Source organism: Rhinopithecus roxellana, chromosome 7, assembly GCF_007565055.1.
Source record: "Rhinopithecus roxellana isolate Shanxi Qingling chromosome 7, ASM756505v1, whole genome shotgun sequence".
Taxonomy (NCBI): domain Eukaryota; kingdom Metazoa; phylum Chordata; class Mammalia; order Primates; family Cercopithecidae; genus Rhinopithecus; species Rhinopithecus roxellana.
In genome coordinates this window covers 118,433,046-118,460,565 of record NC_044555.1, presented here as the reverse complement: position 1 = coordinate 118,460,565, position 27,520 = coordinate 118,433,046, and the positions used below count along the sequence as shown (strand labels likewise).

Below are 27,520 nucleotides of genomic sequence, written 5' to 3'. Positions count from 1 at the left end.
CTAAAGTGGATAGTAATTATATTAGGTCACTCAACCAGGAATTCCATATAGGTAGAAGACTTCATATTTTAATGGCATCTATATAAATTCAGGGAAAATTGAGACCTCATAGCCATGGTTTACATCAGCATATTTTTGACCAAATTATATTTTACCTTATGCCATTATAAAAAAATAATGTGTTGGGGCCAGGCACGGTGGCTCACGCCTGTAATCCCAGCACTTTGGAAGGCCGAGCAAGGTGGATTACTTGAGGTCGGGAGTTTAAGACCAGCATGACCAACATGGTGAAACCCCGTCTCTACTAAAAAACAAAAACTAGCCAGCCGTGGTGGCAGGCACCTGTAATCCCAGCTACTCGGGAGGCTGAGGCAGGAGAATCGCCTGAACCCAGGAGGTAGAGGTTGCAGTGAGCAGAGATCGTGCCACTGCACTCCAGCCTGGGCAACAGAGTGAGACTCCATCTCAAAAAAACAATAATAAAATAATAATGGGCTGGGCATGGTGGCTTACACCTGTAATCCCAGCACTTTGGGAGTCCAAGGAGGACAGATTACTTGAGGCCAGGAGTTCGAGACAAGCCTGGCCAACATGGTGAAATCCCGTCTCTACTGAAAATACCCACAAAACAAAACAAAACAAAAAAAAAAACACTTAGCCAGGCATGGTGGTTTGTACCTGTAACCCCAGCTACTCGGGAGGCTGAGGCAGGAGAATCGCTTGAACCTAGGAGGTGGAGGTTGTGGTGAGCCGAGATTTTGCCACTATACTCCAGCCTGGATAACAGAGCAAGACTCTGTCTCAAAAAAATAAAATAAAATAAAATAAATAAGAAAAGAAAAAAGAAAAAAAAAATGCAGTGGAAAATGAATCAAGACACAGCATAAAAGTCTTATATATGAAGAAATACATCCCAAGAGTTTTCTGATGATTTTGTTGCTTTTTTCTAATAAGTAGTGTATGTTTAAAATGCAGTTAGAAAAATCAGAGCTACACTCTATATAACTCATTAAAGTTTAAAATGTACAAATGAACTGGGAAGAACAACATAAACCTTACCTGCATAGCACTCTTGCCCATTTTAACAACTTCAAACAACATCATGTTTTCCACTCCATTCTGTTGGTGATGACCATTCATTCGGTTTGGACCAGAAGGAGGTTTTCCTCCTCCATTTCCACCTTTGCCCTTTTCTGCTGGGCCCTTTTTGCCTTTTTTACAAGTCTGCAAAAAAAATATGAGGCGGTTAAGTTACATTACTATCCTTGAGAGTTCAAAACACAGCTACAGTAGAAGTAGCTGATAGGGTATATAATTATAACATGCTTAAACTTGCCCTAAAGAATTCCATCTACTTATAACAAAATGATATAACTGTGACAGCCTCTTTGTGTTGTCCATTTTTTCAAGTATACTACCATGTGTCACACGACATAGTAGTTAGAAGCATAGCCTCTGCAGACAGACAGACTCTGTGGGTGCAAATTTCTGCTACAATTAGCTGAGTGATTTTAGGCAAATTACTTAACCACACTGTGTTTCAGTGATGTTTTTCTAATTTGTAAAGTGAGGATAAAACTGTGCCTACCTCATAGGGTTGCTGTGATAATGAAACCACAAAGTACTTAGCAACATACCAGCATTTAATAAAGTCAAAAAATGTCAGCTATTATTATCACTGTAAAATGAAAAAATTATGTCAAAAGGAGTTCAGTAAATGTTACATGAATCTTAATCTGGTAGGAAGACCAATAGAAACAATGACAAAAAATACAGATTTGAATCTATTTTGAAAAGTAATATAAAATCACAGACTTAAAAGCCCTCAAAATATCAACAAAGTTTGAAAAACACTGCAAAAATATCTCTCAAGTATAATCAGAGAAATCTCAAGGGCATAGTAAATCAAGGTAGTTGTCTCCAAGTTTTATTGCTCCCGTATGCAGCTTTTGGATGCAGACTGAAGTGGGCAGCAAGAATAACCAAACTCGTTATCACATATGTACCTTATACTCAGTTCAACATTTCATTTGCATTGTTAGTCTTAGAAATCATTGCAGTGCTCTGAACAAGGAATTCTGAACATTGGGAGTAGGTTTATCAATCTCATTCTTGTTTTAGGCCTCCCTCCAACATTTAGTCATCATGAAAATTCAATTAATGAAAACTATGGAAATGAAGCCCATTATAACAAAAGTTGTCAGTATTTGGGGCGGGGGAGGGAGATCAAAAAAATCAGGGAAAGGGTTCCCTATATGCCTAAGCTATAAAAATACCTCCCACAGCTCTTATAGTTTAAGAAAACAAGCCATTACCTAACTTGGAGTCCTCATTTCTCAAATGTCAGGGTTGAATTAAAATACTTTACAGAAAGGTATTCTGACCCCTGGATTTGGTGATTTCTTAAAGGTCTCTTTTAGACCAACACATCTCTACGATCTAGAGAGCAAGCATTGGCCAACTTTCTGTAAAGTACTGGATAGTAAATATGTTAGGCTTTGTGGGCCACATACAGTCTCTGTAGCATATTCTTTATTTTTAAAACTATTTAAAAATATAAAAACAGCCCAGCATGGTGGCTCACACCTGTAATCCTAGCACTTTTGGAGGCTGAGGTGGGCGGATTGCCTGAGCTCAGAAGTTCGAGACCAGCCTGGGCAACACGGTGAAACCCTGTCTCTACTAAAATACAAAAAATTAGCCAGGCATGGTGGCGTACGCTTGTAGTCCCAGCTACAAGGGAGGCTGAGGCAGGAAAATTGCTGGAACCCAGGAGGCAGAGGCTGCAGTGAGCTGAGATCATGCCACTGCACTACAGCCTGGGCGACAGAGCGAGACTCCATCTCGAAAAATAAATAAATAAATATTAAAACAGGACCGGGAGCGGTGGTTCCCACCTGTAATCCCAATACTTTGGGAGGCTGAGATGGGAAGATTGCTTAAGGCCAGGAGTTCAAGACAAGTCTGGTCAACAGAGCGAGACCCCATCTCTATAAAAAATAAAATATATATAAACTATTCTTAGCTCCTGGACAGTACAAAAACAAGCCATAGATTGTGGACCTCTGATCTATAGCCATGCCTACAAATTTCTTTCCACTGAAAGCCTGTGGTATTTACATACTTTATTCCTCAGAGGGTCCCTTCTCCCTCCAAGAGTCCAAAACTACTCAACTCTTAACAGTTACTTTAAACCCCTTCCCAACACCTGAAACATATTACTTGTTAATTTGCAATACAGTAGTCCTCCCCTGGGTTTTACTTTATTCAATTTCAGTTACCCTTGGTCTGTTGCAGTCCAAAAATACTCAGTAGGAAATTCCAGAAATAAACAGTTCAAAAGTTTTAAATTGCACGCCACTCTGAGTAGCATGATAGAATCACTCATCATCCTGCTGTATCCCACCCAGGACGTGAATCATCCCTTTGTCCAGCATATCCCCGCAGCTCATTAGTCACTTACTAGCCATTTTGGTTACCATATTGAAAAAATGTAGTATATGCAAGGTTTAGTACTATCCACAGTTTCAGGCATCCACTGGGGGTTTTAGGGTTTTGGAATGTATCCCTGAGAATAAGGGGGACTGCTATATTCTGTAAATGAGATTCAGTCTCTGTGAACCTAATTCATTAATTCCTAATTGTACAATGAAAGGCTTTTGTCCCCAGTAAAAGGATTTTCAGAGATAAGGTTGAAAGAAAAGATCAACTACAACAGAGTAGACTAGTAAAAAATAAAACATTAATTAACATGGAGCTATATATTTGCAGTTTATCTATCAAATAAATGCCTCAATAGTCCCTGTCAGTATGAAAAACTAATTGGGGCAATTAAAATGGCAGAATGGGTATGCTGTGCTACAAAAAAAAAATGTGCAAGGAGTGATAACACAAAGGAAGCATTATACAAAAAGCAAGTATCCTAACCTGTGTACAATCTTGGAGAGAAAAAAATTTCTACATGAAGACTTTAGGAGGTAGTATAGTATACAGGGTTAAGGGCACAGACCTGAGCTCAAATCCTTTAACCATTGGGCTTTTCTGGACTTCAGTTTCCTACCTATAAAATAATGGTGTTTTCTCATCTACGCAGTTGTTCAAATATTAGATTAACATGTGAAACTGTTAGCACAACACATGGAACATACATAGTATAGTGTCAAAATGCAGTTGCTATTATTATAATAAATCCTTGATCTGTCCCAACACCTCACCCACAGTAGTAGCTATACATCCTTAACCAAACTGTGGCACAAAAACTTCAGAGTCCTCTACTCAGGTGCCACCAAGAATCTTATCCAAACTTGTAAATTAAATCAAAGGCAAAAGTAGGTTAATGGGGAAAAAAATGATTTTCTAATAAATTAATGTATGCTGTCCAACAGAATTAAGGTTATCTTTGAATAGCCGTTAACATTTCTATTCATATCCCTCTCTCAAATCTTTTTAAGGAAATAAGAGAGCACACAAAATTATGAAACACATGAATTATGAGCACTCAAAAAATATTCCAAGCATTAAAAATTATATTCCATACATTAAATGTGATGCTGTGCCACAATTAGAAATCAAAGAGAATGGCTGGGTGCGGTGGCTCACACCTGTAAATCCCAGCACTTTGGGAGGATGCGGCAGGAGGACTGCTTAAGCCCAGTAGTACAGGACCTGCCTGGGGAACACAGTGAAATCTCATCTCTACAAAAATAAAAAATAATAGAAATTACAGAGAAGCCAGGCATTGTGGCACAGGCCTGTGGTGCCTGTAGTCCAGTCAAGAGGCTGAGGCAGGATAATTCCTTTAGCCCAAGAGTTTGAGGCTGTAGTGTGCCATGACTGTGCCAGTGAATAGTCACTGCACTCCGGTCTAGGCAACATAGAGAGACCCCATCTCCAAAAAAACAAATAAATTTAAAAATTTTTAAAAAATAAGTTACAGAGTTTTACGTTCACTTATGGGAAAGTTGTTGACAACATAACATTGAGTTTTAAAAGCACGTTAAACTGCATATGATTCCACTTAAACAAAATGTTATAATCATGTTTATACATAGGTGTATGAATAAAAGTATGTGCATCAAAATGTTTAAAGAATAAATTACCTCCGGGTGATAGGGTTATGGAAAAATTTCACTTTGGTCATCGTAAACTTCTGTATTGTTAAGACTTTTTCAAAGTATGTCATGAGACAATATAAATCCAAAATTCATTTTGAAAAACAAATGCTGAACAACAAAAACAAGTTATCTTTTGCATAATGTATTTACACACATGCAGAGTCAAATGTACTTTCCAAAACAACAAAATAATTTAACCATTCACCAAGTTATCTGCAGCTCAGGCTAACTGCTAACCCACTCACACTCTAAACTTACATTATATTGACTCAGAACTTAACTTTGTAATTTTTTATCTTTCATATTACTTATAAAGAGTAAAACTATTGTCAATTGTAACCCATTAGCCTTAAACTGGTTGTATGTTACATTTTTAGAGTGCTTTAGAATAAGAGATTTTATATATTACTTTGCTTGACATGTTATTACTTGTGGGAAAACAAAAAAAAGCCAACAGAACATTGCATTCTGCTTAACATACTGTGCTTTACAAAATAAACTACTGGAAACAATGATGCATTATTATTATTATTATTATTATTATTATTATTTGCAACTTTATAGCAGTATAAATATATCCCAAAGGCTATCTAGTCTAGAAGACAAAAGGACTACATTTATTCAGAAGGCTTACCATACCAATCAGTCCCCACCCCTTTAAAAAGTCATTTTTAAAAGATAAAACTATCTGAGACATAACCTAAATCTGTATGTGTGAGAGCTCTTAGGATACAAAATAAAGTCACATATTTGATACATACTTTGCCTTTGCCTTGCTTTTGGTTTTTTCCTTCGATATCTTCAAAATCTGTGTCAGAAGAAAAATGTGTTTCTGACTCCCTGTGACAGAAAGATAAGCAAGAATTTAAAATCTTCCTTAAAATTTATATAGAGTTTCTAATTTTTGCCATATTTTCTAAAAGAAAGGCTTGGTTAACTTACTAACAAAACTTCATATTAGCCTTATAAGTAATTAAGATGTTTCCCAAAAACATCATACTATATAACTATAGTCATATATAGTAAAATAATAACTAAAGTACAAATATCTAAACATTTTTGTTAATTTTTAACCAAAGTATGAAAACTAATCCAGTGGGTCTTAAAATTTAACCCTAGGAACTGTGGTATTCCATGTAATGGCTGGTTCCATTTCCTACTTCAAAGATCACAGTGCTGTGGAAAAACTGTATTTTAATACTAGGTATTGAAGGAACTTTATTAGGGAGTTTTATGATTATGGATCCTCTGGCCTCTCCTACCTCACTCAAAAAGTATTTATAAATCTAGGTGAGTCAATATACAAAACATGTATTTCTGAAAGGGTACTTATAAAACCTTTTTATAAACTAAATCATTTGAAATACACTAGGGAATTATGCTAAGTGATCAATATTCTTTATGAAGTAAAGAGGTGATGAGCTATAGTCAGGAGAACAGTTTTGGTACTAAGTAACTGTGGGTCTTATACAAGTGACAATCTCAATCTTCTCATCTATAAATAATATATATGCAGGAAAGAATGAAATCTCTAAAGTCTCTACAATCTCCAACATATGAATCTATAGTCCTAAACAACTGTCCCTTGTTCTGGGTGGGGGTAAGGCTAGTTTGTATAATCTGGATTTTCTCACAAACATATGGAAGCACACTGATTTAAATAAATATGTGTGATGCTTTCCAAATGAGTAAACATGAGTCTATCTAAATAGTAGTAACATACCCTCATTTAAATGCTTAAAGCAAGGCATACTTATATTAGTATTTGGGTCACACTGGATTTTAGAATTGAGCCACATCCATAAAAGATAAAGGTTTTTCCATCCTAAATGTGTAAACCTAGCACCAGCTCTGCTTAAAATAAATGGAATTGAAGTGAAAGGCTATCTTTATAAAACTAGTATTCTCAATCTAGATTTCTTCTATTTCCATTTTATTGCTACAGTAACCAGTTGCCCAGAGGCTATGAGGTAGCAGAGGCTGTGAGGTAGGAATACTTCATAAATCTAAAATAATGATTAAGACGTTAGCAGGAAAAAAATTACTATTTACATAGCACTTACATACAAAGTAATTTAAACAATGTATGGAAGGTGATGGCAATCCTAACTATATCCTACAATGTTGAGAGGAAAGGGCCTGTAATAAATACCATTCCCTAGAGTTAATGCACCAAAAACTGAATGACTACTATAATATTAACCCTGAAGCTCATGCCTGTTACATCTTAAGAAGATTATTGTCATCAATAATCTTCTCACATGCCTATATGGCCTTGCAAAAAAAATGAAAATTCACTTATTTATTTTTATTTATTTATTTATTTTTTAAAGTTACACTTTAAGTTCTAGGGTACATGTGCACAACGTGCAGGTTTGTTACATAAGTATACTTGTGCCATGTTGGTGTGCTGCACCCATCAACTCGTCAGCAAATTTAAAATATCTTGATGTATAAGTAATATTTATTTCTTCCCAAGCCTTTTGTGGGACACCAGCTCTCTTGAAGAGCTAAGTAACTGCTGTAAGTCTGAAGAAAATCACTACTCTTCACAATGTTCCAATGGCCACAGTAATCAAGGGCTCAATTATCCTCTTAATACTCATCTCCAAGTTATCGCAGCTAAGAGTGAACCACTAGAGGTTTGGTAACTTACTGAAAAACTTTCTGAAGAAAGCTTGAGTAATCAGAATGAAAGTCTAAAATACTCCCAACCAAAGAAGAAATACTCTCCTAAGCCGTTCTTCAATGCTTTCCTGTGTTTTTAAAGATCAAAAGAACAACAAAACTACCCTAGGTGCAAAAACATTTATGTTTATTAAACATACTGTATTAACCATTCAGTGACCTGAAACATCCTGAGTCATCTATCACACGACTGAATCTTCCATTCCTCTTTACTGTGCCCCCCACCCCACATACCCAATCAAATACTGGGTCTGTTCTACCCCCACAACATCAATTCTCTTTTATTCATTATCCTATTTCAGGTCCTAATTATTGGAGATATTCTAATAGTAAATAGTCTAGTCCATAATATAGACTTTTTTATAGTCTCTAATCAAGTATATAAGAAACTTCATAATCTTCTCTTTATATCTTTAAAATACGAACTCATAAAGGCAGCAGGAAGTACTAACAATTCCTCACAGGATCTAATATAACATCCTGTATACAGCAGACATTTAATATTAACAAAGGTAATAATTAACTTTTACAAAGATATGAGACTTAGAATACATAAAATCCTCACTAAAAATGCTGTTTTGTGGGAACCTGAATGTATTTGGTCCCAGAAGATTCATAATCTCCACTAAAGATAACAATATTATTAAAAGTATGAAAATCTACATACGATCAAAAGTAGACGCTGCTGCCATTATGTACAAAGGTATTGGTCTGTTGTTTTCAAAATTTTTAGCAACTAAACTATCTTTTCAAGTCAGGTCTCATAAAGATCCTAATAAAAAATACAGTGGTGGGGTGGGTAAATAAAGGAATTCAAGGGCAATTTAAAAGTTCGCTTTTCACTAAGGCAACTCATGAAACTGTATCCTAGTATGAAAATCACTGTTACATGGAGTAGTTCAAAATCTTTCAAAACCAAGGAGTAATTAGAATAAAAGCTAAGGAGTACAGTTAACTTTTTAGATGGGGGTAAAGAGGATACCTACGTTGAAACCACTTTCTGGACCAATATACATGTAACTTATTCCTGCAATCATCATTTGATTTTGTAACAGAAATCTGACATTACATCCTAAATATTACCACATGGTATACCTCACTAATAAGAAAACTTAATTTTTAAGAAATGTATGATGCTCTCTCAAAACAGTTGCTATTGCAAAACCAAGTATGGACTCAGAACTACACAACAAAAAATAATAAACTGTGCAGCATGTAAACTAAAAGATAAATTTAAAACGCAACAACAAAAAAGTACATAATAATTATTATTACAGAGCCTTGATGAGTGGTGATATAAACTCTTGCAAAGCATACAACTATTTTATATATTAGATCTTCTCAAGCAGAAGGAAATTTAACTGAAGTTAATGTATTCCCCATTCTGTGGAATAAACAAGTATTTAAAAATTATTAGAATATAATTTACTTACTGTAGTAGATTAAAATCAGTTGGTATTTCTGGAGCTGCTATCATTTCTTTATCATCTTCTGGAACACCTCAATGTCAGAAATATATTCATATATTTACGTGGGTAAAATGATGGCTTGCTTCTTTCTTCTAAGACAATTCCTTTAAAAAGGAGAAAATGACATCTACTATAAACGAACCAAAAATACTGGGAAAGGATATCCATACTCAAAAGCTAAATTCCCCAGTGCCTACCAATGTGTTTTAGTAAATAAGGATTTCGTTCCCTTGCATTTGACTGCTTATTGTTTTTGTTGGTTTTTTGTTTGTTTGTTTGCTTGTTTTTTGAGACATAGTCTCGCTCTGTCACCCAGGCTGGGGTGCAGTGGCGCGATCTTGGCTCACTGCAACCTCTGCCTCCCAGGTTCAAGCGACTCTCCTACTTCAGCCTCCCGAGAAGCTGGGATTACAGGCGCAGGCCACCATGCCCAGCTAATTTTTGTATTTTTAGTAGAGATGGGGTTTTGCCATGTTGGCCAGGCTGGTCTCAAACTCCTGACCTCAGGTGATCCACCCACCTCGGCCTCTCAAAAGTGCTGGCATTACAGGCATGAGCCACCGTGCCTGACCATGACTGCTTAGTAGATATAGATTTGCTGTAACACTCGCAGCCCCATAGTAACAACACACAGGGGAAAAAGAAGCTCATAAAACAACTGTTTTTAAATTTTCTTGTGATTCTCCACCTGGCATTATGTATACATACATTAATACATCCTAAATAGAAACAGGATATGACTCTTACTGGTCCTGAAATCCCTGTGAGAACTTTAAACCATATGAGATGCCTGAAAATACAACCTTTCACTGATATCATACACACACAGTTAAAAGGAGCTAATAAAAAAAAACCTAAGATATAATTTTAAAACAGGTTTTTCTGCCCTGGAAACATACAGTCCAAAGCCTGGCTTATTAAATAAATAACCACTTCATGATAACAAACTGTGTTGAGAAGAGAAAGGGGAAACAATGTTAGATCTGATCTATTCCTCCCCCTCAAGGAACTTATGATCAATTTAAACGCCAATAATGTCATATGAACAACAGATGAATGCCATTTTTGACCAAAGTACATGCAAAAATGGCAGACAGAAAGGGTATTATGTCTATGTTTTGAAAGTCAAGGATGCATTTCCTAAATGAGAAAATGACCTAAAAGCAAACAAGAAAGTCGAAAACAGGCTGAAGCTAAAGTCTAAAGCTCTTAGTCTTATGTATACCTTTCTCTTATAAATTTATGTTTTTCTTTTATTCCCATGTGAATTTAGTGCTCGGTGGCCACCTAAAGAAAAAGCAGGCAAGATTAAACATATCCAATTAATATTAAATGTTCAAATATACTGACAAACTCCTAATGATTTCTCCCAGTAGGTTAGACATCACACAAGAAACAGCTCAGTTTTTCTTAGTAATATTATATCTCTAGGAAACATCATCAATGGCTACTAATACTTAATATATAAAGTTCAAAAGACTGTATTTCCTAGCTTACTTAAGCTAAAACAGCAAAATATTAATTTTATATTTTGTGAACAGCAAAATAACAAAAGTGGCAATACGAGAAACAAGAATGAATAATCCACAAATTAAATCCTGAATAATCAAATAATATATACCATCACTTTATTTTTTTCTGAAAGATACTCAGATTTTAAAATCCTGTTTTTGGCCAGGCGCAGTGGCTCATGCCTGTAATCCCAGCACTTTGGGAGGCCAAGGTGGGCAGGTCACTTGAGGTCAGGAGTTCGAGACCAGCCTGGCCAACATGGCGAAATCCCGTCTCTACTAAAAATACAAAAATCAGCCTCGTGTGGTGGCGCACACCTGTAGTCCCAGCTACTGAGGAGGCTGAGGCTGGAAAGCGGAGGCTGCAGTAAGCTGAGATCATGCCACTGCACTCCAGCCTGGGTGACAGAGTGAGACTCTTGTCTCAAACATACATACATACATACATACATACATACATACATACATACATAAATTTTAAAATCTTATTTTTGTTGAGACAGGGCCTTACTCTGTCACCCAGGCTGGAGTGCAGTGGCACAAATCATAGCTCACTGTAGCCTCAAATTTCAGGGCTCAAGAGATCCTTCTACCTCAGTTTTCTGAGTAGCTAGGACTACAGGTACTCACCACATCCTAATTTTTTCTTTTTTGAAGTTTGTCATCATATGTAAGACACACATTCACCTCCTAAAATGCTAACTTATTTATAAAAGAAAATTATTTTGTTTCTTTAAAAGGAACTGGAGAGGTACAGAACTAATAAAGTCTAACGAACAGGTCAGGTCATCTAGACGGCAAGATGAAAATAAAAGTGGTCATGTGATCCTTGCTGCATCTGTCTGTCTCTCTGAGCATTTCATAAAAACCAAAGTTGCTGCTTTCCTTCAATATAGTTTCCTTCAATATAGTTTCTAAGCACACTTTGAAGATAGTTCATAAATACAGTCACCTAAGGAATCACAGGTGATGAATATAAAGCTCTGAAAAGCAGAGAATACTAGATAAAATGAATATTGTGTGATATACTGGATTCTTCTAAATAGCACAAAATTAATTTCTACTGTAAAAGAAGTATTCCCAGGCCAAATTATTTTGCAAAGCATAGGCTATACTAACATGTGTTTCGTAATTAGAAACCAAAGCAAACACAAAAGCAAAACCAAAGATGTATCTCTCAAGACAAGTTAGATGCGCGCGTGTGTGTATTATATCTATATAAAAAATAGAGACAGACAGACAGACAGACAAGGTCTTACTCTGTCACCTGGGCTGGAACACAGTGGGGTAATCACAACTCACTACAGCCTTGACTTCCCCAGGCTCAAGTGATCCTCCCACCTCAGCCTCCCAAGTAGCTGGGACTATAGGCACACATTACCATGGCCCGGCTAATTTTTTCTTATTTTGTAGAGACAGGGTTTCACCATGTTGCTCAAGTTAGTCTTGAACTCCTGGGCTCAAGCAATTCACCCACCTCAGCCTCCCCAAAGTGCTGAGATTACAGGCGTGAGCCACCGCACCCAGCCAGGTACATATATTTTTAAAAGAAAAAAAAATGTTGTGTCAGGGTCTGATAGAAAAACTATTGAAATGGCCAATTCCCTATCCTAGTGAAATATGACTTTTTTTAAAGTCTCTAAACTGCGAAAATTCATCCAACCAAGTAAAAGTATCCACCATGTGCCAAATGTAGTGCTGGGCAATGAGAATACAATAGTGAACAGGAGAACAATGATCCTTGTCCTTAATACCTGTTAAGAAATGTGATTATTATTTCTACTAGAAGGTACCTACTTGCTACTTAATATTATTAAATATAAGAATGCTGGCCGGGCACAGTGGCTCACGGCTGTAATTCCAGCACTTTGGGAGGCCGAGGCAGGCGGATCACAAGGTCAGGAGATAGAGACCATCCTGGCTAACGCGGTGAAACCCCGTCGCTACTAAAAATACAAAAAAATTAGCCGGGTGTGGTGGCGGGCGCCTGTAGTCCCAAGCTACTTGGGAGGCTGAGGCAGGAGAATAGTGTGAACCCGGGAGGCAGAGCTTGCAGTGAGCCGAAATCGCACCACTGCACTCCAGCCTAGGCGACAGAGCGAGACGCTGTCTATTTAAAAAAAAAAAAAAAAAAGCTAAATTCCACGTATCCGAGTGTTTCCTAGTCATTCTCTAAATGACTTATTTGCCATAAAAACAGTTCATTATAGCTCAAGAAAAATTACAAATATTAAAGTTGCTTTTAATTGAGTTGGGATTAGTAGTTTCTAAATGTAAACTTTAATCTACAGGAAGAGCTGAGAATGTTTACATCTTCATTTTAAATGTCTACAGCTGCAAATAAATATAATTTGCAGGCCATGCATGATGGCTCACACCTACAATTCCAGCGCTTTGGGAGGATGAGGCAGGAGAATGTCTTAAACCGACGAGTTCCAGACCAGCCTGGGCAACACAGTGAGACCCTATCTCAACAAAAAATTAAAAAATAAGTCGGGCATGGTGGCACACACCTACAGACCTAGCTACTTGGGAGACTGAGGCAGGAAGATTGCTTGAGCCCAGGAGGTAGAAGCTGCAGTGAGCCATGATCACACTACTGCACTCCAGCCTGGGCAATGGGGTAAGACTCTGTCAGTCCGTCCGTCCGTCCGTCCATCCATCCATCCAATTTGTTTCCCCCATAGACTTACATTAATAAATTCATAGTATCTTCAAATGTGCTTAATACCATTTGACTTCAGCTGGGTAACCCAAAACTAGAAAAACATGTAACGCTCAAAGAAAAGTATCAGTTTAAAAATCAAACTCACCACACAATTTCTGTACTATTGCAGGTTATTAACTTTTTAAAAAATATGCTCAAAGATCACAAGGTGGAGCTCTCTCCTAGTGTCTAGAAAAAACTTTTGAGGTTTTTATCATATGTACCAATTCTCTATACCTACTATAAAAGAGTTAACATTCTAACAGCTTTGGAGGATGAAGCACAGAAATAAAATTTGCATTAAGTCTCAATCACTATTTTCCTTCTGGGAAAAAAAACGTATCCAGCTACAACTAGCTTCTGCTTCTCCTTACCGAAAACCAAGCAACTCCGTTTGTAGATAAGCTAAACAATACATATTAAAGTAAAACTACTTTCTTGGGGTCACATGCATAGTGTGCTGCCATTAAAGGCTGCTAATTATTAGATTAAAAAGTAACAGATGATCATGTATTTCTAATTCCAAATATTAAATTCAAGTAACACTGCTTTTAATATAAACAGACGTAAAAGCTGAAACTTAATCACCATAACTTTTCAGGTTATCTATAATTAGTATATGTTTATGGCCTGTTACTCAAAGTTTAGATTACAAGTTAAATTCAATAACAAGAAACACCTGTCAGATACCTATTACTACAGCATATTAATACAAGCAAGTAAAAATTATGATCATGCTTGCATCTTTGCAACTCCAAAAAAGAATGACTTCCTACATTCATCAAAAGTACCCCCCTACAAAATAAACACACACACAAAACATCCTAATATCTTGCTTTGGTATCATTTTTTTCCCCCTAAAAGAATTACTGTTTTAAAGGTCTTTAATTTAGGGACCAGGCACGGTGGCTCACGCCTGTAATCCCAACACTTTGGGAGGCTGAGGTGGACGGATCACGAGGTCAGGAGTTCAAGACCAGTCTGGCCAAAATGATGAAACCTCATCTCTAAAACAAAAATACAAAAATTAGCTGGGCGCAGTGGTGCGCACCTGTAGTCCCAGCTACTCGGGAGGCTGAGGTGGGAGAATCGCTTGAACTCGGGAAGCGGAGATTGCAGTGTGCCGAGATTATGCCACTGCAATCCAGCCTGGTTAACAGAGTGAGACTCCGTCTCCATTTAAAAAAGGTATTTAATTCAATCCCAAGTGGTCTCAAGACAAAAAAATAAAAAGCTACCAACAAAGCCATCACTAAGAAGGTTCCTCAGAATCCATATATTAATAATATATTACTGGAGAGCACAGGGGAGGGGAACACTTAAGTAGCTGGTATTTTAATTCTCTCACTAAAATAAAAATGCAGAAATATTCAACTGCTAAAAGCTGGCAAATTCACACACCACATGCCATACCCTTTACACTCCTCCCAAAAGGGTCCCGTACTTCTACATATAAGGATCACAACCAGGAAATGTACACACCCTTCTAAAATGCCACCATCACTATAATACAAACACTTAAAATTAGAAATTACTGAAATATCCAACTATCCAGACTATAGGCGAGCACCATCACGCCCAGCTAATTTTTGTGTATTTTGTAGAAACAGGGTTTCACTATGTTGTTCAGGCTAGTCTTGAACTCCTAGGGTCAAGCAATCTGCCCACCTCAACCTTCCAGAATGTTGAGATTACAAGTGTGAGCCACTGCGCCCAGACAGGTACATATCATTTTAAAAGAAAAAAATGTTGTGTCAAGGTCTGATAGAAACAGAAAAAATTATTGACCTGGCCAACTCCTTATCCTAGTGAAATATGATTTTTAAAGTTTCTAAATACTAAAAATTCATCCAACCAAGTACCACGGATAGTACATCAATGTAATTAATGTAATATTCATACACTGAAACTATTTATGACTGTGTACCAATGTGGGTAAATGGACATAATAACAACAAAAAAGAAGCAAAGGAAAACAATAACATTTCAGGGTGGGTAATTTCTTAATTTTTTATTTACAATCTTACTGTTAGTACAAAAAAGGAAATTATGAAGGGGAAATTTAGTTTTTAATGTACTCTATTAAAACCTGAACTACCAGCTGGGCAGGGTGGCGCAAGCCTATAGTCCCAACTACTTGAGAGGCTGAGGTGGAAGGATCGCTTGAGCCTGGGAGGTCAAGGCTACAGTGAGCTGAGAACATACCACTGCACTCCAGCCTGGGCAATAGAGTGAGACCCTCCCTCAGGAGGGAAAAAAAAAAAACTGTTTAAAAACCTAAACTACTTGAGGAATTACAAAACTATGCTGCTAAAATCTATTCATATTTCATGTTCATAATCATATAAAATTAAACGTACAAAAACTCGAGTTCTATCATAAAATTACCTTTATTATATTTGCCAACTCAAGATTAGCAGGGAACATAAACTTTCTTACAGGCTCCTGACAACAAGACCCAAAGGTATGTTCCTTTTATTGGCCTATGTACTTTCTTAGGAGACAGCATACAGAAGTCTGTTGTTTAGTTTGAGGTTGTGAATGCTAAAAGGTAGACTACTTCCTGCAGTAGTACATTGATCCAAACAGGAAAGTTACTATCATTTCTATGTCAAATGATGTACATGGGGCAAAAAATGAAAAGCTAACCCAAAATGTGGATATAAATACCCACCTTCAAAAAGAAAAAAACTAATGCCCCTTTGATGAGTAACAATCTTTAAAAAGAATTCGGCTGGGTGTGGTGGCTCCCACCTGTAATTCCAGCACTTTGGGAGGCCGAGGCAGGCGGATCACGAGGTCAGGAGTTCAAGACCAACATGGTGAAACCCCATCTCTACTAAAATAGAAAAATTAGCCGGGCATGGTGGCACACACCTGTAATCCCAGCTACTCGGGAGGCTGAGGCAGGAGAATCGCTTGAACCTGGGAGGCGGAGGTTGCAGTGAGCCGAGATCATGCCACTGCACTCTAGACTGGGCGGATGGAGCAAGACGCCATCTCAAAAAAAAAAAAAAAATTCTTCTTACCTAAAAAATATTTGTCCTCCCTCTGTTAATCTCCCTAATTTATGCTATACTATTTTAAGTAAATGACATGGTGAAAAGTATGTCAAACTAAGCAATGATCACGTGTACTCAGTCCAGTAGCAAAATCTTAACCTAAAAGTTTCTTGATAACACACTCACATTACAGCTACCACATATATCATTCGTAAATTATCTTTTCTTTTACACAAACCTGAATGGAGTCCTGCAGAATTCCTAATGGTAGTCCCTGCTCTGGTACAGGAATAGGTAAACCAGAGAAGGAACGCCTGGAAGAAATCTGCATATGTAGGAAGATTAATGACCCTGTCTATATTTCCTAACTAATAGTAGGAAATCTATACTTACAAACTTTAAAAATAATATAAAGGACAGGCTGGGTGTAGTAGCTCAGGCCTGTAATCCCAGCACTTTGGGAGGCCAAGACAGGCAGATAACTTGAGGCCAGGAGTTCCAGACCAGCCTGGCCAACGTGGAGAAATACCATCTCTACTAAAAATACAAAAATTAGTTGGGCATGGTGGCACAGGCCTGTAATCCCAGCTACTCCAGAGGCTGAGGCATGAGAATTGCTTAAACCCAGGAGGTGGAGGCTGCAGTGAGCCAATATCGTGCCACTGCACTCCAGCCTGGGCAACAGAGCAAGTCTCTGTCTCAAAAAAAAAAAAAAAAAAAATTATACATACATACATATAAAGGACGGAAGGAGGCCAAAGTAAAAGGCCTTTCTAAAATAACTAAGTAGACAAATTGAACAGGCCTAAGGCCACAACAATGCAAAAATAACTTTTATTTTCAGGAAGAGGGGAAGGAGCAAGCTGGGGCAGTCTACAGATATGGCATCACTACACACTGCCAAAAACTAAAATTTACAAAACGGGAAACATCCACCTGTTCCCTTCCTATTTTTAAGTTTATTATAGTAGGTGCTCAGCAATCTTCCCAGTTTTCTTGTCTACTCACTTTCCCCAATACTTTCAAAACATGACTCGAGCCATCACCACAACTGTGATCACCTTGACAAACCTACATACTGGTTGTCCCAGTTCTCGATGACCAGTTTTGATGTCTGTAGAAAACCTAAGGCCGGGCGCGGTGGCTCAAGCCTGTAATCCCAGCACTTTGGGAGGCCGAGGCGGGCGAATCACGAGGTCAGGAGATCGAGACCATCCTGGCTAACACGGTGAAACCCCGCCTCTACTAAAAATACAAAAAACTAGCTGGGCGAGGTGGCGGGCGCCTGTAGTCCCAGCTACTCGGTAAGTTGAGGCAGGAGAATGGCGTAAACCTAGGAGGCGGAGATTGCAGTGAGCCGAGATCGCGCCACTGCACTCCAGCCTGGGTGACAGAGCAAGACTCCGTCTCAAAAAAAAATGGCCGGGCGCGGTGGCTCAAGCCTGTAATCCCAGCACTTTGGGAGGCCGAGACGGGCGGATCACAAGGTCAGGAGATCGAGACCATCCTGGCTAACACGGTGAAACCCCGCCTCTACTAAAAATACAAAAAACTAGCTGGGCGAGGTGGCGGGCGCCTGTAGTCCCAGCTACTCGGTAAGTTGAGGCAGGAGAATGGCGTAAACCTAGGAGGCGGAGATTGCAGTGAGCCGAGATCGCGCCACTGCACTCCAGCCTGGGTGACAGAGCAAGACTCCGTCTCAAAAAAAAAAAAAGAAAAAGAAAAAAAAAAAGAAAACCTAGCACGCTTTGTGAACTTAGCAACCCCCATAGTTAGGAGTTAGAGGGAGACAAGCATGTCCCATTCCCGCAGAGTCAACTTGTACTCAGTACTACTCAGTTGTAACCTGTACCTGAATCACCCAAAGATCCTATCCTGTCTGACATGTTCCTGCTGTAATACATCTACCTTCATTCTGGTACTGGAATCCTGCCCATAAACCCACCCTAAAAAGTCTCCATTTGTCTCGAGTTGCCTTAACCTGAATGCTACAATATTGTCCTCTCATCTGTCTGACCATACTGGCATTGGCTGCTGCCCTACACTGGATACCATATTATAGTTGACATATTGGATATGTATCTGCTATCTAATTTGAAGACTACTATTTCCCCAGTCAGCCCCAATAAGCTGCAGCTGACCAGACATTATCTGGCTCTATCCTAAGACAAATATCAAAACAGATATTTGTTTTATCATATACTATCACCTTAAAATCATTTCTCAGTCTGCCAAGGTCAATAGCTAATAATTGTTTTAATACTGTCATTATCCACTCTTCATCTCACTTATATGTGAATACCACACTCTACAGTTAGCTTTCTGGACTGGTGTGCATGTGTGTGTGTGCGTGCATGTGTATACGTCTTCATCTTATTAACATAACTTTGTGAGGTAACCTGTGATGTAAATTTGCGATGTTAAGACAAAACAAATAAACATGGGTAATTACAACTGGGTGTAGTGGCTATCAACATTTCCAATGAGACCGTATTAGCTGGTATAAATGAATATCCAGATCAAAAAATCAAATTTACAAGACGGGTTAAATAGTATACAGCATGATATAAGCACAATATATTATTGCCATCTAAACCATTTCACACTGGGCATCACTGGCTCACTGGCAAATTTCAAAAAAAGGCAGATTTCATAGAAGAGTAGATGAACACAGGACAATCCTGCTTGATGCTGGGGGAAATCTAAATTTTCATTTCACATACTCTGAATAGATTACATCAAAAGTTTCCACATTTATTTACTCAAGGTAGTAAAAAGTATCTCAATGAATTATTGAATTTTATTAATTTGCATGATAATGAAGATAGAACCGTAACCAAAAAAACAATTCAGTAGATTGAAAACAGTAAAACCAAAATGAAAAAGAAACCACTTTATAGAGAATAATGAAAAATTTTAACCTGATATTTAAAATTGTGGTGACTATTAATATACAATGCCTCTTTTTTCATTTTAGCATGACTATACAACAATACATATATGTCACATGTCCAATTTTTTTGTTCCTTTCACTTCTGATTAGCTGACCTTATTAAAATATTTAGCATTACCAGCCACTTGATATTACCCACTAACCTTTTAGCTAACAACCACAGTACACAATTCATAGGTTTGAATTATATGCATATTCAAGTTCAGAAATCAAATATGCTGTCACAATTCAGTTTGTCAACACACTATAGGTACTTTCCAATTCGTATTTCAGATCTAAGAGTTTGATTCTTCACTTGGTAACTCCATGCAGTGGTAACAATGGGAGACACATATGTGGTACTCTAAAATTATTTTAATTATCTCTAATCTTAAACATTCCTAGACAAAGAGTAAAGCATGCAAATTACATTTTAAAAATTAAATTCAAGCCAGAAAAAGACACTATAAGAAAACTATAGACCAATATCCCTGAATATTAATGCAAAAATTCCTAACAAAATACTAGCAAACCACAATTCATCATTTAAAACATTTAAAATATTATACACCATGACCAAGTGAGATTCATTGCTGAAATGCAAGACTGTTTCAACATACAAAAAATCAATGTAACACAACACATAAACAGAATGAAGGACAAAAACCACATGATCATCTCAATTGACGCAGGAAAAGCATTTGAAAAGAAGATTCAATACCCTTTCACTATAAAAAATACTCAACAAGTGAAAACTAGAAAAAAAATCACCTGCTATGGTTTGAGTATTTGTCCCCTCAAAAACTCATGTGGAAATTTAATCCCCAATGTGGCAGTATTGAGAGGTGGGGCCTTTAATAGGTGATTGGGTAAAGACGGCCCTGCCATCATGAATAGGTTAATCCATTCATGGATTACTGGGTTAATGATTTAATAGTTATGAGAGTGGGACTGGTGGCTTTAGAAGAGAAAGAGACCTGAGCAAGCATGCTCAGTCCCATTGCCATGTGATGCCTTGCAACACCTAGGAACCGTGCAGAGTTCCCACTAGAAAGAAGACTCTCATCAGATGTGGACCCTCAAACTTGGACTTCTCAGCCTCCTTAACTGTAAGAAATAAATTCTTTTTCTTTATAAAGCACCTAATTGGCCGGGCGCGGTGGCTCAAGCCTGTAATCCCAGCACTTTGGGAGGCCGAGACGGGCGGATCACGAGGTCAGGAGATCGAGACCATCCTGGCTAACACGGTGAAACCCTGTCTCTACTAAAAATACAAAAAACTAGCCGGGCGAGGTGGCGGGCGCCTGTAGTCCCAGCTACTCGGGAGGCTGAGGCAGGAGAATGGCGTAAACCCGGGAGGCGGAGCTTGCAGTGAGCTGAGATTCGGCCACTGCACTCCAGCCTGGGCGACAGAGAGAGACTCCGTCTCAACCAAAAAAAAAAAAAATATATATATATATATATATATATATAAAGCACCTAATTTCAGATATTCTGTTGTAAGGAACAGAAAATGGACTAAGATGCTATCTCTATATAATAAAAGTCAAAAGCCCATAGCTAATATTATAGTCAAGGGTAAAAGACTGAAAGTTTTTACTCTAACATACAGAACAAGGCAAGGATGCCCACTCCCACCACGTGTCTATTCAACATAGTACTGGAAGGCCTAGCCAAAGCAATTAGACAGGAAAAATAATAAATAAAAGGCATCCAAGTCAGAAAGAAAGAAGTAAAATTATCTCTGTTCCCAGATGACACAATCTTCTATGTAGAAAATCCCAAAGTTTACACACACATAAAAACTTAGAACTAATAACCACAAATTCAATAAAGTCACAGGATATTAAATCAACAAACAAAATTCTCGTATATACTAACAATCCGTAAAGGAAAGTAAGGAAACAATTCCATTCACAACAGCATCAAAAAGCTTAAAATACTTAGGACTAAACCTAACCAAGGAGGTAGAAGACTTGTACACTGAAAACTACAAAATATTGCTGAAATGGAAGGTGACACAAATAGAAAGGCATCCTGTGTTCATGAATTCGAAGACTTAATATTATTATGAAGTCCATACTACCCAAAGAAATCTACAGATTCAACACGATCCCTATCAAAATCCCAATAGCACTTTTTGCAAAAATGAAAAAATTAAGCTGAAAATTCATATAGAATCTCAAGGGACCCAAAGAGCCCAAACAATTTTGGGAAGAAAAGAACAAAGTTGGAGGACTCACACTTCCTAATTTCAAAGCATTTTAGAGAAAGTCCTCAATATCACCAACAGGTTCTTGGAAACTCCAATGTTAAGCAAAATGACGTGAAACCAATTTTTTTCCTCATAAACATTGTAACGAAACAACATTGAACAAATTGATATTATTCAAGGACCTGCTGTACATCGTTTTGCTTAAAGCCCAAGTTTCCAAGAACCTAAGAATGGCACTAAGTGAGAACTTACTGTACAAAGCTACAGTAATCAAAACTGTGAGGTACTGGCATAAAGACAAACAGACCAATGGAATAGAACAGATATGGATAAACAAAATAGATACATAAAATGAAATACACACCTTTTAAAAGGAAGGAACATCTGTACTACACTACAACACAGATGGACCCTAAGGGCATTATGCTAACTGAAATAAGCCAGTCACAAAAAAGAAAAATACTATATGATTCAACTTATGAGCTATCTGAAGTAGTCAAATTCATAGAAACAGAAAGTAGAATAATGGTTACCAGGGTCTAGGGGAAGAGAAAAATGGGAGTTGTTGTTTAATATGTATTGAGTTTCAGGCTTTCAAGATGAAAAATTTCTGTAGATCTGTTTTCACAGCAGTTGGATATACTTAGCATTACTCAATTACACACTTAAAAAAATGGTTAAATGTTGTTATTTACCACAACAAAAACTTAAATTTGAAACCTCTTTTATCAAGCAAGCTTCTCTCATATGGTATAAACTCACAGTATTTTACTTAAATCATCGATCATTTGAGAACACCTTTCCACTAAATAAGCATATCACATACCATCAACTATTGATCTATTGAGATGTCATTTTGTAAATTAAGACACTAATCATTGATATCTACACTCAGAATATTTTCACAGACTTTCTGTCTCCTGTTTAATAAGGTAAAATGCACCAAAGCTTATGTTAAATTTACAGCAAAATATCAAAAGAAACAATCTAGGTTTTCCAAAAAACATGGAAACACTTGGTTGAACAACCTGAGCTAACTCTACATTTTTTAAGTTGCTCACCATAGAATATGAAAACTGTCACTGAAACCTATTTAACAAACGTTCAACATTTCTTTCGCTTGTTCAAAATATGACGGTACAAGTCAAGTCCCATAATTACCCACAAGAGCACACAACTTAAAGCCAAGGTAAAAAGCAACAACAATCTTCCAGCAGCAATGCAAACAAACTGCATCCAACAGTTAGTATACTAAATGGCCTCATGTGATGACACTAAGATTTAGAAATTAGCCTAAAATGCAACACTTGATTCCATTAAACTCGAGAGGGAGCACACAGCATAAGATCCAGTAAGAAGAGATATCTATCTATCTATCTATCTATCTATCTATCTATCTACCTACCTACCTACCTACCTACCTACCTACCTACCTATCTTATCTATCTACACCCACCCACCCACCTACCTACCTATCTGGTTAGATTACTGGTACCAGATATCATTAGGGGACTCCCACATTTTGTCCTGTAACTGAGCATATTTCATACACTTTAGCACGCCATCCAAACAGACCAACTCAATCTGAACTCTAAGATGACTGAAGTTTTTAAACCTTCCCTAGAACTATGACAAAAGACTACGACAAAAGACTGCCTTATTTCTAAACAACAACAAATACATTAAAGCATCCTGCAAAATCAATATCCCCAAAAGAACTATCGAAATGCTAAGAAAGGAGGTGAAATAATGACTCAATATATATTTAATATTAAGAGCAATATATTATTAAAAACAAATATATACTAGAGCTAACGTTTTTGTTTTGGATAGACTTGAAAGTACACTCTACTACAGAGAACTTGAAACTATCTTAGATTCATAGTTACTGCAACTTTGCTGTTATGATATAATTTGTTGTAACAATGGTTTATTAAGTAATTAGTCAGGAAAGAAAGTTCTCAATTAGAAAACTCTTTCTAAAAAAAAAAAATGTGTTATAATGATCCTCCAGGCAAAGAGTTATCTGCCAAATAACGTAGCAACACTGAGAACACCATGACTGAAAAGATTATTCATATGCAAGGATCTCCATCTTATTCTACGATTATTATTTTGGCAAAAATACTCAAAATGATCTTTTCATCATGAAACACAATCTCCCTCTCCTCTGTCTCCCCCTACCCACCATAAATGACTGTGCTTAGCTATCCTAATTAATAAATTAATTGCAACTAGTGACTTGGCACGGTGGCTCATGCCTCTAATCTAGCACTTTGGGAGACTGAGGCAGGAGGATTACTTGAGCCCAGGCATTTGAAACCAGCCTGGGCAACACAGCGAGACCCTGTTTCTAAAAAATTAATAATAGGGGTGGACGCAGTGGCTTATACCTGTAATCCCAGCACTTTGGGAGGCTGAGGCAGGCGGATCACCTGAGGTCAGGAGTTCCAGACCAGCCTGACCAACACGGTGAAACCCCATCTCTACTAAAAATACAAAATCTACCCGGGTGTGGTAGCGCATGCCTGTAATCCCAGCAACTCAGGAGGTTGAGGCAGGAGAATCACTTGAACCCAGAAAGTGGAGGTTGCAGTGAGCCGAGATCGCGTCATTGCACTCTAGCCTGGGCAACAAGAGTGAAACTCCATCTCAAAAAAAAAAAAAAAAATTAATAATAACAATAACTTGCAACTAGGAAAGGGAAAAACTTTTCTCCTCCAACTTCTACATATAAACTATTCTGAAGATGTTTGCCAAATATGCCATTATCATGTCATTTTACTTGAATGTTTTACTTCATTATGTCCCCTTTCACAGGTTAGTCCTGTGTCACCTACTTTGGCTAACCATAATTTACAAAGTATTCAACTACATTTCACCTGTTTTTCTGCCCAAAGTCATAAAGCAACAAGCAGTTTTTCCAGTGTTATATACTTGAATTTAGTTACTAGTGAACCTACTATCTCATGTTGATCATAACTTATAGATCACAAAATAATGTGGAAGTCAGTGTAGCAGATTCAACTCTCACAACATAAATAACAGCATTAACACAACTCTGAAAGTCTTCTGTTAGGTCTGCTACTTAATATCTAAGTTTACATCAAATTATGTAATGTAAAATGTGACGCCTTTCACAAAATAAGAACATGTATATGAATGGATGTATTTGTTTGCACAAAAAAATACTGAGAGGATTAACAAGAAACACTTTTTCCAAGTTGTCTGTAAGGAGCAGGGGATGATAAAAGAAATACAGGCGGCAAGAATCTGTGGAAGACTTCTATATATACCTTTGCATATACTTTTAACTTTTGAATAAGGAAAATGTCATACTCATTCAAGTGAAACTGAATTTTGTTAGGTTATGTCACTGTCATAAAAACAGAATTTTTTAAATTTCTGAAATTGAAGACAAATTGGAAAAATAAACCTTATCATGTACATCAAATTAATAACACAGGCATACAGAGAAAGTACTTATATAATGTGAGGTGAGAACACACTTTGCTTATCCTTAGTGGGAAGAATTTCAAGGACAAAAAGAAGAAAATTTAAAGCAGAATGTGAAGGCTCACACTTGTAATCCCAGCACTTTGGGAGGCCAAGGTTCGGGGGATCGCTTGAGGCCAGGGGTTTGAGACCAGCCTGGTCAACATAGTGAGAACTGTCTCTACAAAAAAGGAGAGGGAGGGAGAGGGAAAAAAGGGGGAAAGGTAGAGGGGGAAAGGGTTGGGGGGGAAGGGTGGAGGGGGAGGGAAGGGGGAGGGGGGAGGAGGGAGGGGGGAGGGAAGGGGGAGGGAGAGAGAGGGGGAGGGGGAGGGAGAGAGAGGGGGGAGGGGGGAGGGAAGGGGGAGGGAGGGGGGAGAGAGAGGGGGGGGGGGAGAGAGAGAGAGAGAGAGAGAGAGAGAGAGAGAGAGAATGGAGGATCGCTTGAGTACAAGGCTGCAGTGAGCTGTGATTAGGTCACTGCACTCCAGCCTAGGTAACAGAGCAAGACTATGTCTCTATTTAAAAAAAAAAAAAAAAGGAAAGAAAATTAAACTTCTTACTTCTGTTGTCTGCTACACTAATTCTGTTTTTCTGACGTTATTTTCTTTATACTATAGCAGAAAGCAAGCAATTTTGTTAATGACACTAAGAATCAAGATATTAAGTATAAAAGAGATAATTAGCAAACAAACTTTTAAAACACATGTTAAACTGAACAGAAGAAAATGCAAATAAAAACCACAACATGGTATCACTACACCTGTAAGAACTGCCAAAATAAAAAAATAGTGACAACACCAAATGATAGCAAAGATGCAGAGAAACTGATTCTTATACACTGTTGATGGAAATGTAAATTACAGCCACTCTGGTAAAGAGCTTAGACGTTTCTTTAAAAACCATACATGCACGTGCCATAACCACCTTACACCTGAGCATTTATCCCAGAGAAATGAAAACCTATGTCTACGTAAAAACATGTACATAAACATCCATAGGACCTTTGTTTGTAATAGCAAAAAACTGAAAGCAACTCTGCTATGGGTTTAATTGTGTCTCTCAAACATTCATATGTTGAAGTCCTATCCCCAAGTACCTCAAAATGTGACCTTATTTGGAGTCAGGATCTTTACTGAAGTTATCAAGTTAAAATGAAGTCCTTAAGGAGGAATTCAATATGAGATATGAGTGGTATTCTAATTTAAAAAGGACAATTTGCAAAGAGACATGCACACAAGGAGAATACCATGTGAAAATGAAGGCAGAGATGGGAGGTAATGCTTCTACCAGGCAAGGGACACCCAAGATTGCCAGCAAACCACCAGAAGCTAAGAGAGGGGGACAGAATAGATTCTCTCTCAGAAGGAACTAACCTTGCCAACTCCTTGATCTTGGACTTCTTGCCTCCAGAACAATCAATTTCTATTGTTTAAGCCACCTGGTTTGTGCTACTTTTTTAGGCAGCCCTAAAAAACTAATATGAACCCCCAAAATCCCTCAATGAGCACATGGTTAAACAAACTGTGGTACATCTGTACCACAGACTACATCTCAGCAATAGAAAGAAATATAACGACTTGGATGGATCCCAAGGAAATTATGCTAAATGCAAAACCAAACAAACAAACAAAAAAACGTATCAACAGTTATATACAGTATGATTTCCATTTATGACTCCATGAAAATATCAAAATCATGAATAACAGATTAGTGGTTGACACAGATTAGAAACAAAATAGAGGAAGGAGAGAAGGGGTAGGGGAGTGAGTATAACTAAATGAGTAGTGTGAGGGATATTTGTGATGATGGAACAGTTCTGTGTCTTGATGGTGATGGTGATGGTGGTGGTAGTGGTTACACCTATCTACACATGATAAAACTGCACAGAATTATACACATAAAACATGCAAACATAGTTATCTAAATGAGTCCATGTATAACTAGCAAGATCTGAATAAATACAGTTAGCCCTCCATATCCATGGGTTCCACATGCTCAGATTCAACCAACCACAGAAAGAAAATACTCAGGGAAAAAACACAATGAAAAAAAACAATAAAAAATACAAATAGCTGGGTGCGGTGGCTCAAGCCTGTAATCCCAGCACTTTGGGAGGCCGAGACGGGCGGATCACAAGGTCAGGAGATCAAGACCATCCTGGCTAACTCCGTGAAACCCCGTCTCTACTAAAAAATACAAAAAACTAGCCGGGCGAGGTGGCGGGCGCCTATAGTCCCAGCTACTCAGGAGGCTGAGGCAGGAGAATGGTGTGAACCCGAAAGGCGGAGCTTGCAGTGAGCTGAGATCCGGCCACTGCACTCCAGTTTGGGCGACAGAGCAAGACTCCGTCTCAAAAAAAAAAAAACAAATAAAAAATAAAATCAATA

The 27,520-nt window shown here is 37.8% G+C and overlaps 1 protein-coding gene across 8 annotated transcripts in view; it reads right to left on the bottom strand.

The window, feature by feature from the left end:
* STAG2 (stromal antigen 2) overlaps nucleotides 1-27,520 on the bottom strand; it is a 145,940-nt gene that overhangs the window by 72,128 nt on the left and 46,292 nt on the right. For 5 of the 8 annotated variants that reach the window (XM_030933754.1, XM_030933755.1, XM_010354601.1 and 2 more), the window contains exons 2-4: nucleotides 9,236-9,375; nucleotides 5,876-5,954; nucleotides 1,060-1,224 (exon numbers count right to left, since the gene is read on the bottom strand). In XM_030933754.1, coding sequence (XP_030789614.1) covers nucleotides 1,060-1,224; nucleotides 5,876-5,954; nucleotides 9,236-9,279 — 288 coding nt within the window. In that variant the 5' untranslated portion in view covers nucleotides 9,280-9,375. Of the gene's footprint in view, nucleotides 1-1,059; nucleotides 1,225-5,099; nucleotides 5,209-5,875; nucleotides 5,955-9,235; nucleotides 9,376-10,496; nucleotides 10,559-27,520 lie in introns of those variants that run through there. The other 3 variants (XM_010354602.2, XM_010354599.2, XM_030933756.1) reach the window with 3 other exon arrangements.